The 14,883-nt window shown below is 31.7% G+C and overlaps 1 protein-coding gene across 1 annotated transcript; it reads right to left on the bottom strand.

The window, feature by feature from the left end:
• Positions 1-264: 264 nt before the first annotated feature.
• LOC110270099 (uncharacterized) lies at positions 265-1,193 on the bottom strand. The gene is made up of 4 exons (XM_088508353.1): positions 1,132-1,193; positions 868-946; positions 585-665; positions 265-486 (listed from the first exon to the last, which is right to left on the bottom strand). Exons 1-4 carry the CDS (start codon positions 1,191-1,193, stop codon positions 265-267), a joined length of 444 nt encoding a protein of 147 aa, XP_088364479.1.
• Between the last annotated feature and the right edge of the window lie 13,690 nt (positions 1,194-14,883).

Genomic DNA, 14,883 nt, shown 5'->3' on the forward strand with positions numbered 1-14,883 from the left:
TAAATTGTATTCGATCTGCTTTCTATATTATAAACACATAATAAAGTCATGAAAAAGTTAATTACCATAAAAGAGTTAAAAAAATATGTATTATTAAAATACTTTTGTCCATAAATGTAATCAAACTAAACTAAGAAAAAAATACTTAAACTAAAACAAATAAAGCCTTTAAAAAGGTCAAATATCATGAATAAAACAAAATGTACTAACTAATTCACCTAAAAATTCCTTAATCTAAATCAGAAAAAATATATACTCCTGACATCAATCACTTATGTTATCATCCTCATCATCACTAGAGCCTGTCCTAAGCTCATCTTCTGTAGGATCAGACAAAGTTGAAGGAAGTAGGAGATTCAACTTTTTATACAAAGCATGAATTGTCTTTTTAGTAGAACCAATTCTTTTCTGTTGAACCTTTAGTTGACGTCTTTGATCTTTTAACTTGTGCTCAGCATCATTCAACTTAATATTTTGCTCTAACCACTGGAGAATACATAAATCAAAACAAATGTTAAATTCAAAGACATGGGCAAATAATAGAAAAAGAAAAGTGTTAATAGAGTTGAAGAAAAATTACTAACAGTGTTAATAGGATCAAGAGTTTGTATTGAATCAACAACCATAGCACGAGGGAAAAGAAACTGAGCTTTCTTCAATATGTCCTGAAAACTAAATTAAGATAAAAAAGCATACAAGTATCTAGACTTCACCATACCGTTCTCGCAAGTTAAGGCTATTATATGAAATAATTGCTTAATAGGACCCAGACAATAACTTCAATAAAAATTCATGTATAAAACAGAAAATAATATAGCAAGAAGAATGCTAGCAGCAAAATTTATCAGAAGAAATCCAGATTTCCACCTCAATATCAGTACTTAAATATAAATATATATTTGAATGAATCCTAAGGTGTTCTGCTCTATTACCAATTTGCTCAAGGCTTTGTCACATGACACAAAACAAAATAAATGCAACCAAATTAGAGAAGGTTAACTGACTCTAAACCCAAAGCACAGTCACAAATCAAATGTTAAACTTCAGCGCCCACATCAGGGAAATCAAATATTATCCCAAACTAAATACCAGGATGCAGGAAAGAAACCCAATAAAAGCTAACCTCTTCACCAGACACATAAAACTCGAGACGCTTTGCCTTCACTGCAACCCTTTGCTATCATTGTTTCCATCTTCCAATCAAATTGTGACAATAAAAGAAACCATTAGTGGTAAGAGTTTTGTATCCTCTTAATTTAAAAGAAATCAAATTGAACTCCTCCCAAGTCCAATCAGCAAAATCTGAAACAAGATAGATAATAATAACATTACAATCCACAAGATCGATTCTGTTATAAGTGAGCCAATCATTTCACTTCATTTGTATCCTCTTAATTTATTTTGTGGCATTGCGGATGCGATCCAGAAAGAACTTATTGTATAAATATTGCTCTCATAAAATTTTAGTAACAAAAATAAAATCTCTCACACAAGGACATATTATAAAGTTTAACTTTAATACACTTTCAGGTTAAGCAATTTTAGACATACATTCAATTAGGTAAAGTCACCTAGTAAAAGTAAACTACTTTTTCACATTGATTGTAGAAACCAACAAGCTTAGTATCTTTCAACTTGTATAACTTTTACTATAAAACTTCAATTAGGCTAAAGTTTGGTTTGGAAACTCCTAACTTATCTAGCAACAAGTGTGTCTTGGTTGTAACCCAATTGCTATTCAATTCTAAGAGCTACAAGCATTGGAAGTCGATGCATAACTTGCTGAAAACTGGTTCTTTCCAGCTTAAACCATTAACTTTCAAAAATTCACAACTCCCAATCCTTAATTCCTAAAATTCTGAAGTTTTACAGAAATAAATCAAATTAATCAAATTTTAAAACAAAATTAGTTTCGCTCCAAAATTCAGCTCGTAGGAGTCGCGGTACAACAAACAAGTTGCTGCCCTGTTTGAACTTTTCTGCGGCAGGACAGATTTATCGACCTAACTTTAAAAATTCGCCATAAATTGTGTATTTAACGAAAAGGCCTCAAATTTTCCAGTCCAGCTCCACATATTCCCAAGTTTAATTCGGACTTAGTCCCATGCAATTCCGATCATCACAGAATTAGTTATAGCTTTTCAAAATTTCTGACTTCGTTTAGAAGTAATGCAGAAAATCAGATTTTACTATTCATCTTTGAAAAATCATAACTAATTCTCTAATTAAAACGAAACATTCAAAATTGAATATTAATAACTATACTTGTTGTAGTTCGCTTAGCTTTTAATCTCATAACATTCCAATCTCTATTAAGTTGCTGGTTCACTTTCAAAGTTGCCATTTAATTTCAAAACTCGAATTTTTCAGCAAGCAATTCAACATCTCAAATTCAATCCTTTAAACATTCTCTAAACCCAATTCCAATCAAACATCAACTAAATCCATTACCGATACAATAATCATATAATCAACTCAACAGCAACAAATCCAACATAATCCATCAAAATTTAGAATTTTCATCAATCACTCATCAACAATTCATATTCCACCCATGATCAATCAGTTCCACAAAATCCACCATTTCAATCAATTCACAACCACAATTCAACATCCACACAACCAATCAATTACTCACAATAATTCAACCTATTTGCAGTTATTCAATAAAATTTATGGGCATTCTTAAATTAAAACCATTTAAAATTTAAACCCCCTACCTCGATGTCGCAATCGTATTATTTAACGCAAAAAGCCCCTTTATCCCCAATCGTGGCAGCAGCAGCGACAATTCCAACATAACCGGGACAGAAGCAGCGGCACCAACTATGATCACACTCGCAGCAACAATTTTGACATTTCCGACAGAACACAGCAGTATTAAAACAACGATATTGGCTACCGTAATTAGAATAAGAATATAACAGAGAAACAATGCTAAACAGAACAAGAGTGGAAGCGTTACAGGGTTTTAAACGGGAGAATCAATGTCAGAATGAAAAGTATGGCACAACAACTTGTCTTCTCTGGTGACAAGCTTCAACTGTGATAATTCCAGCAAACTCAACAAGCTTCAACTATGATAATTCCAGCAAACTCAACAGAGTCAAGAACATCAGAAGCAAATTTAGGGTAGTAAATTGGGAAATTGGGGATATTAGGGTTTTTATTAAAAAATTTTAGGATTAGAGTAAAATATATATGAGTAATATAATAATTTTATAAAATAATAATTCAGAAATTAAATATAATACTATAAAGATTATTTTTAAAATGCATAAGATTTTATTGATCAATATATCAATGAATTTAAATAACTATTTTTAATTTAAATTATAAAGTAAACATACTAATCACATTTTATAAAATATGGTTTAAATCCTAATATCAATTATCTAAATTAAATCATATAACTTTTTATTATCTTCGGTCACCAGAATTTTAATTTCAATTTATATGAAATAACTAATTATAATAAAAGTTGTCCAAAAATATTAGATGTAATCTCACACCATTAAAAACACTACTGATGGCTAATTGATGGTTACAAATCACAAAATCTGCTGGCCCTAACACTCCTCTAATTTATTTTTAAGGTTTTTATATATGTAATTCTTTTAGATACACTTTATCTTAAATTTGTTAAAAAGTTAAATTTTGAATTATTATAACGTAAATAATTAAAAGAATAAATTAAAAAATAATATGAGGTAACTAAAAAAATCAAAATTAAATATAAGATGGTATATAAAAATTTGTATAAGAAATTTAATATTAACTATAATAAAAATAAAAGAATAAAAAAAATAAGAAGATAGAGTATATAAAAAAAATAAAAAGATAGAGTCTCCCAAGTTTAACTAAAAAAAAAAGTCAAATATAATATACAATGATAGAAAAAAAAACTAATAAAAATATAGTCAATTTAGTTCTAAAATTTAGGATTGAATAAGTATATTTGTTAAATTTTTTTATTTAGTACTGAGTACGTACTATCTGAATTAAAAGACTTATGGTGAATAATAGATTAATTTATTAGTCTTATATTTTAATAGTCGATCTATAATGATTCAATTAATTATTGTAAGATTGTAATTTATTTTATATTTGATATTATATAAAAATAAATTATTAACTTAATAAAAAATTAAATAATTTTTTTATTTTTTAAAATATTAAAAAATTTATTTTAAAAATAAACCAACTAAATTTCATAGTAGCCCCACCAAAAGTACCCATTTCGTTGGCGCCAGGCACAAAATGGCTTCCCCCACCAGAAGTTTCAATTCGTGTGCGCCCCTCTTGAGATGACGACTAAATCCATTTCGCATTTCTGTAAAGCTTTCTCTGCATGCGTATTATGGGAATTAATATATTTTATTTACTTATTTATATAAAAAAGTCTGCATAAATAAGCACTAACGTACCTATTAATCCAATTTTTAAAAATATGTATAATAATAAATAAGATGTTAATTGGTATGATCATTATTTCATATTTCGATCAAGAGGTTTTGGAATTGAAAGGTGCAAACAAAAACTGTACCTTTTTATAAGTTATATATAATTAAGGTTATTTTAGGAAAAAAGAAACTTTATTTTGGAATAGTAAAAATATTTGAGACAAATCATAGACTAATTTAAAATATAAATAATATTTTTATACTAAATTTTAAAAGTTTTCAATAAATATTTGAAATCTGTTTGAAAATTGATGAACTTTCAAACGAAATTTACAAATGATGCTATTTTTGTTTCAAATTTGTGGGAAAAAATTTTGTCTACTTCGAAGGGTTAGTTATAGTAAAAACATTTAAGACTAATTATAGACAAATTTGGGATAGAATTAACATTTTTCAAAATGCGTCCCAAATCCGTCTGAAGTTATTGCGCATATTCAGATGGAATACAGATGAATTATAGTTTTTGTCCAAAATGTGTTGCTAATCTGTATGAAAATTTTGGCGCCATCTAAAAAAAATTTGGCGCTAAAATTTGGGACAAAATTTAGACAAATTTAGGACAGAAATATTATTTCAATATCTCCACTAAAAATTGTTCAATATTTGTCTCAAATTTATCCGAAATGAAAAAGTCATTCAGACGGAATAAATTTCGATTGAAATTTTCGTCCGAAAAAATCTTATTTCTAGTAGTGCGAAAGACAGACACACACCCCCTCATAAGTTAACAAAACCCCAAAAACACGAACTTCAAAGAAATCCCAAAACCCAAAACAAAATTTCTTTTATTTCTTATTAAAAAAAAGAAACCGAAGCCATCTAGCTCAAATTGAAGAAAAATTAAGTGAAACCGTTGCAAATTTTGACCAAATCTGAGCTCAAGCTCCACTAGAAAATTTTGTAACATTTTTTTGGGATTTTTTCAAAACCATAGCAAAGCATAGTTGGAAGTAAATCCCAACAGTCGAGAAGATTCACAAACAGAAAAATACTAACTCTTTGCAAAAATCACGAAATAGGGCACAGACCAACTAAACGTAAATATCCAGCAGCTTAAAATTCAGATCAAATCATTATGTTCGCAATTTTCAAATCTCAGATCTGAAAAAATTCAAATGACCAGGAAATTATGATAATCATAAGCTCGAGACTCCCAGAAAATAATATCAAATGGAGATGGAGGAGACATTGCAGGAAAAAAAAGCATAACACACTTTATGAAATAGAATAAGCTATAAACAGAGATGTGGAATAAACACAGATTAGGAGAAAATAAAAGACAGCAAAATGCTTGCATTGAGTGTGGTTCCCCAACCATCCTTTTATAAAAAAACTCATAGCATAATAGTCACCATTTTGAATTCAAATTGAACATGGAAATGGAGGGAAAAGAAACTCTTAGTCCATATGCATCTCCATTCCATGGGCTAGGCAGAACTAATCACACTAGGAAAATCTAACCCGAAAAAACGAAAAAAAAAAACATTCAAAGTTTGAAGAATTCATAGAATAGGGACCAAAACGAAGATAGCACACAAGACTATATATAGTGCACCTACATATCATTAGATCATAGGGATGACAGTCATCAACTATCCCAAATATTCACCCTACTCATAGCAATGAGAGTTGGTAAATGTATTAGGTAAGCATAGCTTCAAAATAGCAACTGAATATGAATAAAATTTTAGACACACATCAATCAAATTCTGTCAATCACATCACCACTCATGAAATAGATTAGGTAGAAATCTCATACCTTGATAATGATTCCACATTTTCAAAGGAGAATATATGGCAGAACATGATTATGTCTGCAGAAAAAGAATATATTTAATCGAAATAGTTTTTATTTAAACAATATAAAAATGAAATTAAACAATATAACACTTAATTAAAAAGGTTTAGTGTTGGGGGTTTAAATTGTTTCAAAATTCCTTATCATTCTAACCTGTTACAACATAGCTATTTAGAGAACTCTCTAGGTTGGGTCCTGTCATTCAAAAAGAAATTATTAGCCAAGCACAAATTCTAATGTGAATAGGAATGGAAATGTGAATGCAAAACTTGAATAGCATAGGCTGAGTGGGAAAAAATTATGATTCTGAATGCAGAAAAATTATAAATTGCTACATTCAGCCTAAACAATTCAAAGGGATTAGTGAATGAGAATGGAAATTGGAATGCAAAACTTGAATAGGAGAGAATGAAATTGGGAATGCAAAACTTGAATAGGAGAAGCTGGGTCTATAAACTGACTTTGCTGAAAAAATTCTGTCAATCACATCACCATGGAGAGAGTAGATTAGGTAGAAATCCCATACCTAGACAATGATTCACAAAACCAAACCCATGATCCATAAATATAAGAAAAGGTAAATAAGAAGACAATCTTTATAATCATTATAAAATCTCAAAAATTGATGAAATACACAAACCACATGCAACAAACAATTCAACAGGTAGCAAAAGGAGAAATGATAATCAGATCAAATTCTAAATAATGAAATGAAGAAGATGAAACAGATTCATAGACCATACTCAAAATTAACAGCAACTTCTAAAGAATGTAACTAAGAACATGAACCCAGAAACAAACCAAGTCAGATAGACAATTTGCAAATTAGGAATTTTACAAACCCTAGACAATAAGATCTGGGTTAACCGTCGAACAGATACAAAAAATTATCACAATTTCCAAAATTAGGAATTTCACAAATCCTAGACAATAAAATCTCGGTTAACCGTCGAACAGATACAAAAAATGATCACAATTTGCACAATTAGGAATTTCACAAACCCTAGACAATAAAATCTGGGTTAACCGTAGAACAGATACTAAAATTGATCACAAAGATGTACACAATGAAGGAAAAAAAAGGATGAAGAGGAAAATAGGTTTGGATGCACCTGATTGATTGATCGGAGATCTTGAATTTGAGACTCCATTGGGAAATCACTAACCTGGATGAACAGTGACGAACCAAACTCCCAAGAAACAGAGCTCGTACACAGAGTTTCGTAGGGCAGAGGAAAGGAAATTAGGAGAGGAAAGCAAAGCTCTTAGGGTTCCAAGTGATCATTACCTGTTCAAACAAATCCATCAAGAAGGCAGGTTGCGTGAGTGATTCAGTGAAAGGGAAGGTAGGTTGCGTGAGTGAGAAGGTGAAAGGGATAGCTGACGGCGGAATGACAGAGGAGCACATGCACCCCTGAAGATGAGAAGCCACGCTGGAGGAGATGCCACCGTGGAGGAGAGCCTCCACCTGGGACTGGAACCAGCGTGAAATGCGGGGAGGTCTCCAGCTCGGAGATGAGACCACGGCTATCTATTGTTTGATAGATATACAGATATACGTCCCCCCCCCCTTTTATATATAAAAAAACAAAAAAATAAAAAAAATTTAATTTTTATCTTTCTTGTCTTTTTTTTTTGTTTCTTTTACATTAATATTTGTTTTTACTCCTCTGTATGTCTTTTTATGTCCCTCTCTGTTTTCAGTTCTTCTTTGCTTGAGGACAAGCAAATTTTTAAGTTTGGTGTTGTCGCTTCGCTTGTGACTTTTCTATTTCTTTTAATGGCACCAAAGGGAGGTGAATCATCTTCACGGAGGAGCACAGCCTGAAGAATGAGATGGCCACCAGCATAACTGAGGTGGTTGAGTTCCTTTCATTCTATTTCTCTTCCGTTCTTATTTTGTTGTCTTCTGTTTTCTGTTGCTTTGATTGTCTGCATGATCTGTAGTACTTTCATTTCTTAGATTTAATTTCATTCTGTCATTTGCTTTTAGTAAAAAAAAATATTTCATGTACTACTCACTGAACTTGAATCTAAAAGGAAAAGAAAAGAAGTGATGTATTACTTGAGAAATTGAGTTTAATTTTAAGAGTAGTCTCATTTATCCAAATGTGTTGGTATTTTCTGTGACTCTGAATGCATGACATGAATAGTGCATATTTAAATTTGAATCAAAGAATATTGATGTACAAGGAACATAAATTTAGAGAACTATTATGAATTCTCTACAATAAGTGAGATTTTAATCCTTGAAGCAAAAGAAAAAAATATATAATAATAAAAGCAAGGTCCAAGGCTCTGAGCATCAATGACTAGGGAGGTCAGACATGATTAAAAGCTCAAAGAGTTGTTTCCCTGGTTATATGCTTGTGGTGTGATTGTGTCAAGTAATCCTTGAGACAGAACACTAAGAGTCGAGATCAAATGCATTTAACAGAGTATGTCAAAAGCTTTGAGCACCACTGTCTGGGAGTAATTGAAAAAAAAAAACCAGAACTTAAAGAGAGTTCCCTAGTTAAGTGCTTGTGGTGTTTTTGTGTCAAGTGAAGCTTGAGACAAAACATTTAAAGTCACAGCTAGGCTCAAGGTGCAAAGCACCAAAAAGAAATTTGTTGTGTTCAAGGATTAAACTGAAATATAAAAGACTAGAGAATTCATAATATTATCCGTATTCTAATTCTAAATGACAGTAACATGAAGTTAGGCGCAGCTCTTAGCCAAGTTAGGTGTGGATCTAGTGAAGCCAAGTGGTCCCCACGTTACAAGGCGCGGATTATTTAATTAATTCTGATTTAAATTTAAATTTTATTTTAAAATAGGAAAAGATATTATTTTAATTTTAGAAAATAGATTTTAAATTAATTAGGATTAGATATAAAAAGAAGAAACTTTTCTTCTGGGGATTATTCCATCTCATTCTGTAAATTACAGTTTACCTGAATCCTAGTTTTTCTCTTTGAGTCATGAGCAACTAAACCTCCACTGTTAAGGTTAGGAGCTCTGTCTATTGTATGGATTGATTATATTGTTTTTGTCTATTTTAATTCATGTACTGATTTATAATTCAAGAATTGTTTTCGTTCTTTATTTTATGAATTTGGGTGGAACGGAAGTATGACCCTCTTTCTAATTGAGTTCTTGTATAACTTGGAAAAGCTCTTTACTTGAACAACAGCTTGAAAATAATTTCTCCTAAATTCTAATTATCTGGACTTAACGGGATATGTGATATATAATCCTCTTATATTTGGATAATTAGGATTTTTGTGGCATATAAACTAGAATTGAACTTCACCCTCTAATTGAAATTAATTGATCAAGGAATTGGCGGTTGATGAATTTTAGAGGAGACTAAAAAGGTCTAAGGAATTAGGATTTAGTCATATATAGTTTACCAGGAATTAAATCTTGCATGATTAAAATAAATTAATAAGAAAAGTCAACCCGGAAAATAGATAACTCTGAAGTCTTAACTGCTTTCTCCATATTTTATTCCCAAATTATTTACTTGCCTGTCTTCTAATATTCAAAATTTACTGTTTAATTCTCTTTGAACTCTCAAAACCATTTTCTGCTTGTCTAACTAAGTAAATTAATCAACCATTGTTGGTTGATCCATTAATCCTCGTCGGATCGACCCTCACTCACATGAGGTATTACTTGGTACGACCCGGTGCACTTGCCGGTTAGTTTGTAGTTGTAAAGTTCGCACCAACCCCAGGGATTTTGCCTTGGCTGATGATACTATAGTGAAAATACTGTAGGGATAGGGTTCCTCCCCACCGTTGAATACAAAGTGCCGCAGTTTCGCGTTGTCTTCTGACACCAGTAAGCTTGAAAAAAGATTGAGAATTTATGTAACTTTTGGTGTTAGAGGTTCTGCTTTAAACGAATCTAGCTCCTTTCGATGTTGAATTTCAGTATTTCTAATTGTTGTTCTTTTTAACTGTGATTGTGAATGAACTATATACTTTACATTATTCACTATCACTCTATAAATTCTGATTCTGAGACAATTTTTGACTTTGTACAGTATATCTTAGATTCTTAGTTGACTTCGGTGTGCTATGTGTTAATCTTTTCCTAATTAATGTGCAGTGCAATGGTTATGTGGTGTGGTTGTGTGCAAAGAACAAATGATTGTACTTTTTTAAATGGAGAATACAATTGATGTGAATCTTTATGTCAATAATTAGAATTGTTCATCCATTCAGAGGCTCTAATCTGTGGTGGTTTGAGTTGTGGAGGTCCTACTCTTTTCATGCTGCATTTTCTAAATGCTACTTGAAAATGTTTTGCAGAATGCGGAATAGAGAAGAAAATGAGAAAAGAGCACTACATGATTAAGCATATGTTCTGAGTTGTTTGCTCATGCTCATGTCTTTCCAAGGTGATTGTTGTGGTCAGAAAATTCTATTTTTGTTAGTGATTTTCTTAATCTAGAGACTTAAGAGAGATTTGCTGCTATGGACAAATGAATTCCTTGGTTGTACTAACATTCATATGATCGGTCTTCTTGAACCCTTTGGTGGCTATTGCGAATGCTGCTTAGTTTCAGAATTTGCACTTAATTAGAGTGTGTGGGGGAGATTAAGAAACTGGTACCTGAAGAGTGAAGTGCTTAGAACGAAGTAGAATTTTTAGTTGTAATTGAAAAGAGATATATGGATTGGTGAGGTTGATGTGTACGGAAGGTTGAATAGCATTCAGGGTTCAGCGGCAACGGCAATGACCTGCCACTCAGACTTAGCTACCAGCAAGCACATCGATTCAAAATTCCAACACGCCCTTCCGCAGATTATAGAATCAGCGACGATACTCGAGAAACCTAGCAGATTAACGTGATAGCGAAGAACAAGAACACAAACCGAACTAAAAGTGTAGTGCGGCGGGAGGGTAGTAGCTGACATGAGGACATCAAAGGAAAGATTTCTGACAGAGCCAATTGTAATGATGCTGAGTGTAGGAATTTTCGAAAGAATGACTAAAAAAGAATGAAAAATTTTGAAAAACTAAAAATATGAAGGGATAAATGTCTTATTTTTAGTTCTTTTAAAAAAAATGGGATTCTATTTGTAAATATTTTTTCTATGCTTAATGATACTCCCACACAAAAATAAAAGTAAGGAATCTGTTGCCAAATTATCAATTATTCTTATTACTTAATTTTTTATCTTAATTTTAAATTTAACTAACGTGTATTTTAAATTACATATTAATATTATTATCTACAAAATATTAAATCTTTTATTTAAATAAAGGACAAGAAACAATTAATTGAGAACAGAAGAAAGAATAATGAAAAAGAGAAAAAATAAACAAAAAAATAAACAAAAAAAAAGCGTGTATATATTGCTGGACTTAGTTATATAAAATATTTAGTTGTTTAAAATTATTGTTACACTTAATTGATAGCGGAGTTTACAAAAAAAAAAAATAATATTAGTGAATTAACATGTACTAAAAATGCTTATTAATTTTATTTTTTTCATGGGTAATAGGCTGAGTATGTACATTTCAAAAAAAAAAATTATAGTTATATATTTCTAAAAGAATAAATGAGTTTTAAAAAAATTATAATATACTTATAGTTATTTATAAAAAAATCAAATAATTGCAATGTTAAATTCATAGATTCCTAATAAAATAAATTAATATAGATTGTGAAAAACCTTCGACTCTTTGAAAACAAAAACATTTTTTCATATTTGATAGTCACCTCGTCGCATAAACTCGTGGATCGGAGTGGAGGGCTTTCAAAAGAGAAATGACTTAGGAATGTTTAGTTTTGTTTAGTTAAAGTATAGGTTTAATTATTCTGGAGTTCCTTATAGTTTTACCGAATTTTTAATTAGGTCTCTATACTTTTTTTTTTTAATTGAGTCTTTATACATTATTTTTTTATAATTTAGTCCCTATTAACGTTAAACGTTAAAAAAATGTTAGTACATTATGAAATTACTTGTATGCCCCTATCTTCCACCTTCTTCATCACCTTTTCGTTATTTACCATTACTTGTATAATTCCAACCTTCATATTCACATGTTGTTTGTAGTAGTCTAAACTGTGAAATTTGAGTAGTTAAGATTAAAGTTAGTTTTAAATCAATCAAAAGATACTAGGCCATGAAAATAGGTCACGTGACAATGTCCAAAAAATTCTAATTAAGATTCCTACACAAAAAATTAAAAATAGAAAAAATAAAGAACTTATGCAGATAACACAATTAAGCATTCTGACAAGTATGACAATAGAAAAATCTAAATTATATATTACCTCAGACAATCAGATGAAGATTGAATACCTTCATTAGAAAGGTATTCCAAATGCTTTTTTAGAGTTTCCAAAATAGAAACATGAATGCTATCAAATAATATAATTGAGGTTTTGGACTTCAAAGCAGCTATAAGATCCTCCAACTCAAATGGACTCAAAAATAATAAAGTACTGAATGACCTTAAATAAGCATAAATAGAAAAGATTTCAAAAACAGTAACATCATCTGAATTTAAATTTTGGGAAGAAGAGGGTAATTGCAATTTCGCCTGAAAAATTTTGGACTATTCATGACCAGATATTACAGTTATAGGAATATCCTCTGGTGTGGAATCTTTGAAAACCTCATTCAAATCGCTACGAACATCATCAACTTCCATAGATCTCTGATTAAGATTTGTCATGTCTCCTTGGAGCAGACCCATCTTACCTGATATGACATTTGCCTCATAAATACCATTCCCATTGGCAACATTGACGCAGGTTTTCTTGACATCTTCGCACACCTCGATATTCAAATCAAAATTACATTTTCGCTGCAACTTCCTGTCGCCCAAAGATCCCCCATTCATGCTGATTTAGGAACCAACCTACCTGAATCACCCAAAATCAGTTGAGGAAGACGACGACATCCATAGCGGAAGAATCGTCCAACATGATGACGGCGCGCGATGCACAGCCAGAAACGGCGCAGAGGGTCGCGCCATCGTGAAGGGGAAGGGGAAGACGAAGGTGCGCAAGATGGCTGGGGTGTGTGGCGATAGCAAGGGGAAAGAGAGAGAGGCACCCAGCCGCCCTCACGACAGCTGTTCTTCCATCTTCGTCACTGAACCACTGCCGGCTTCATACTCGTCGCCGCCTCCGCTGGTCCACCGCTTGTGTACGCTTTCCATAAATTTTCTTTTTTCAGTTCATTCTATTCAAATGTGAAGGGAGTGAGAGCGGGATGAGAGAGCAGGAGGTGAGAGCGGGTTCAGAGAAGGAGGGCATGGAGTTTCTAAAAAAATGTTAAGGGTATTTTGGAATTAAAAAAATATTGAAGTAGTTTACATTAGGTTTTTTATTTTTAATTTTAGAATATTCTTTTTTTAAAAGAATATTCTATTATTTTAAACCTTTTTTTAGACGGTAAAGACTTAATTAAAAAAATTAAATAATATAAAGACTCAATTGAAAAGAAAAAAAAAGTATATGAATCTAATTAAAAATTTGGTGAAATTATAAGAACTTCCAAAATAATTAAACCTAAACTATAATATTTATTTGAAGGAATTGTTTTTGGTGGAAAAAGTAGAAAGTGGTTCGTAGTGGTTCAATATGAAATATGCTAAAATGGTGGCTCTCATTGCTGCCGTACGTAAAATTTTTTTCTGCTGTGTACCCAAAATTTTTTAAAAATTCAATTAGATGCCCAAATGATTAAGTAAATGAACGAAAATGTGGCAAATGTTTACACTGGCTTTGTTTGGATTTTTTTTTGGTCTTGGGCTTAGGCCAAAAACTGTACCCGAACCCGCAACTCCAACCCGCCTGCACCCAAACCCGATACTAATCATCTCTCTCAATGTGTTAAACTTGAATCCTAGCACCGAGAGAACAAGCTTCATGGCTTCCATGATATGTCCTTAGTTAACTCCACTTCCGTTTGATCGTGGGGTTTAGATTCAAGTCTTGAACGAGGATGCTCTTGTTCATAAATTAGTTCATATTTTTCATTATTGCTCCATCTTAAAATATTATTAAAAATTAAAAGGTTTTTTAGTTAGCATAAGGAGTTTTATGCCAAACCATTTGTATTTCATCATCGCCATCTACCTAATCTTGGTCACAACATTTTTTCCAAGATATACACAAATTATTAGTTTCTACAACTAGATATTAGTCTCGTTCATCAAAATCAATAGCTTAAATGAATTGACCACTTGAATAGATTGGAAGGTGTCACGATTTGTTGTCTAAGCGATAAAGTGCGAATAAAACCTCAATTCTATATGAGGTCGGACATGACAGTGGCATCATCGACATCAACATCGAGCTTGAAGAGATGGAGCTGTGTGAAGAAGAAGGAGGGTCAAGCAAAAGAACTAAGGTCGGAAGCATAGTGGCATCATGAACATCAAGTTCGATAGCCTGTAGTTTGTAAAGATGAAACTTACAAGGAAGAAGAAAGGCGTGGTAGATGAAAGGTTTAACATACCTAAAGAGAAGGCAAAAATAATTTGTGGGTTAAATAAAACGATGTCATAAAACAACTATAATTATCACCGTTTAAATTAATTAAAGACTGAGATTTAGTACTGGAGGTCGGAGGATGTCATTTTTTATTGGCACGGGAGAGGATCTGC

The sequence above is a fragment of the Arachis ipaensis genome, chromosome B3 (genome assembly GCF_059453495.1).
Source record: "Arachis ipaensis isolate K30076 ecotype BB chromosome B3, ASM5945349v1, whole genome shotgun sequence".
In the NCBI taxonomy this organism is placed as follows: domain Eukaryota; kingdom Viridiplantae; phylum Streptophyta; class Magnoliopsida; order Fabales; family Fabaceae; genus Arachis; species Arachis ipaensis.

Coding starts and splice junctions, on each gene's coding strand:
- LOC110270099 (XM_088508353.1), bottom strand. CDS start 1,193: ATGGAAACAATGATAGCAAAGGGTTGCAGTGAAGGCAAAGCGTCTCGA. Junction 947..1,131: donor TCTCGAGTTTTATGTGTCTG/GTGAAGAGGTTA, acceptor CATGTGACAAAG/CCTTGAGCAAATTGGTAATA. Junction 487..584: donor CTCTTGATCCTATTAACACT/GTTAGTAATTTT, acceptor TGTATTCTCCAG/TGGTTAGAGCAAAATATTAA.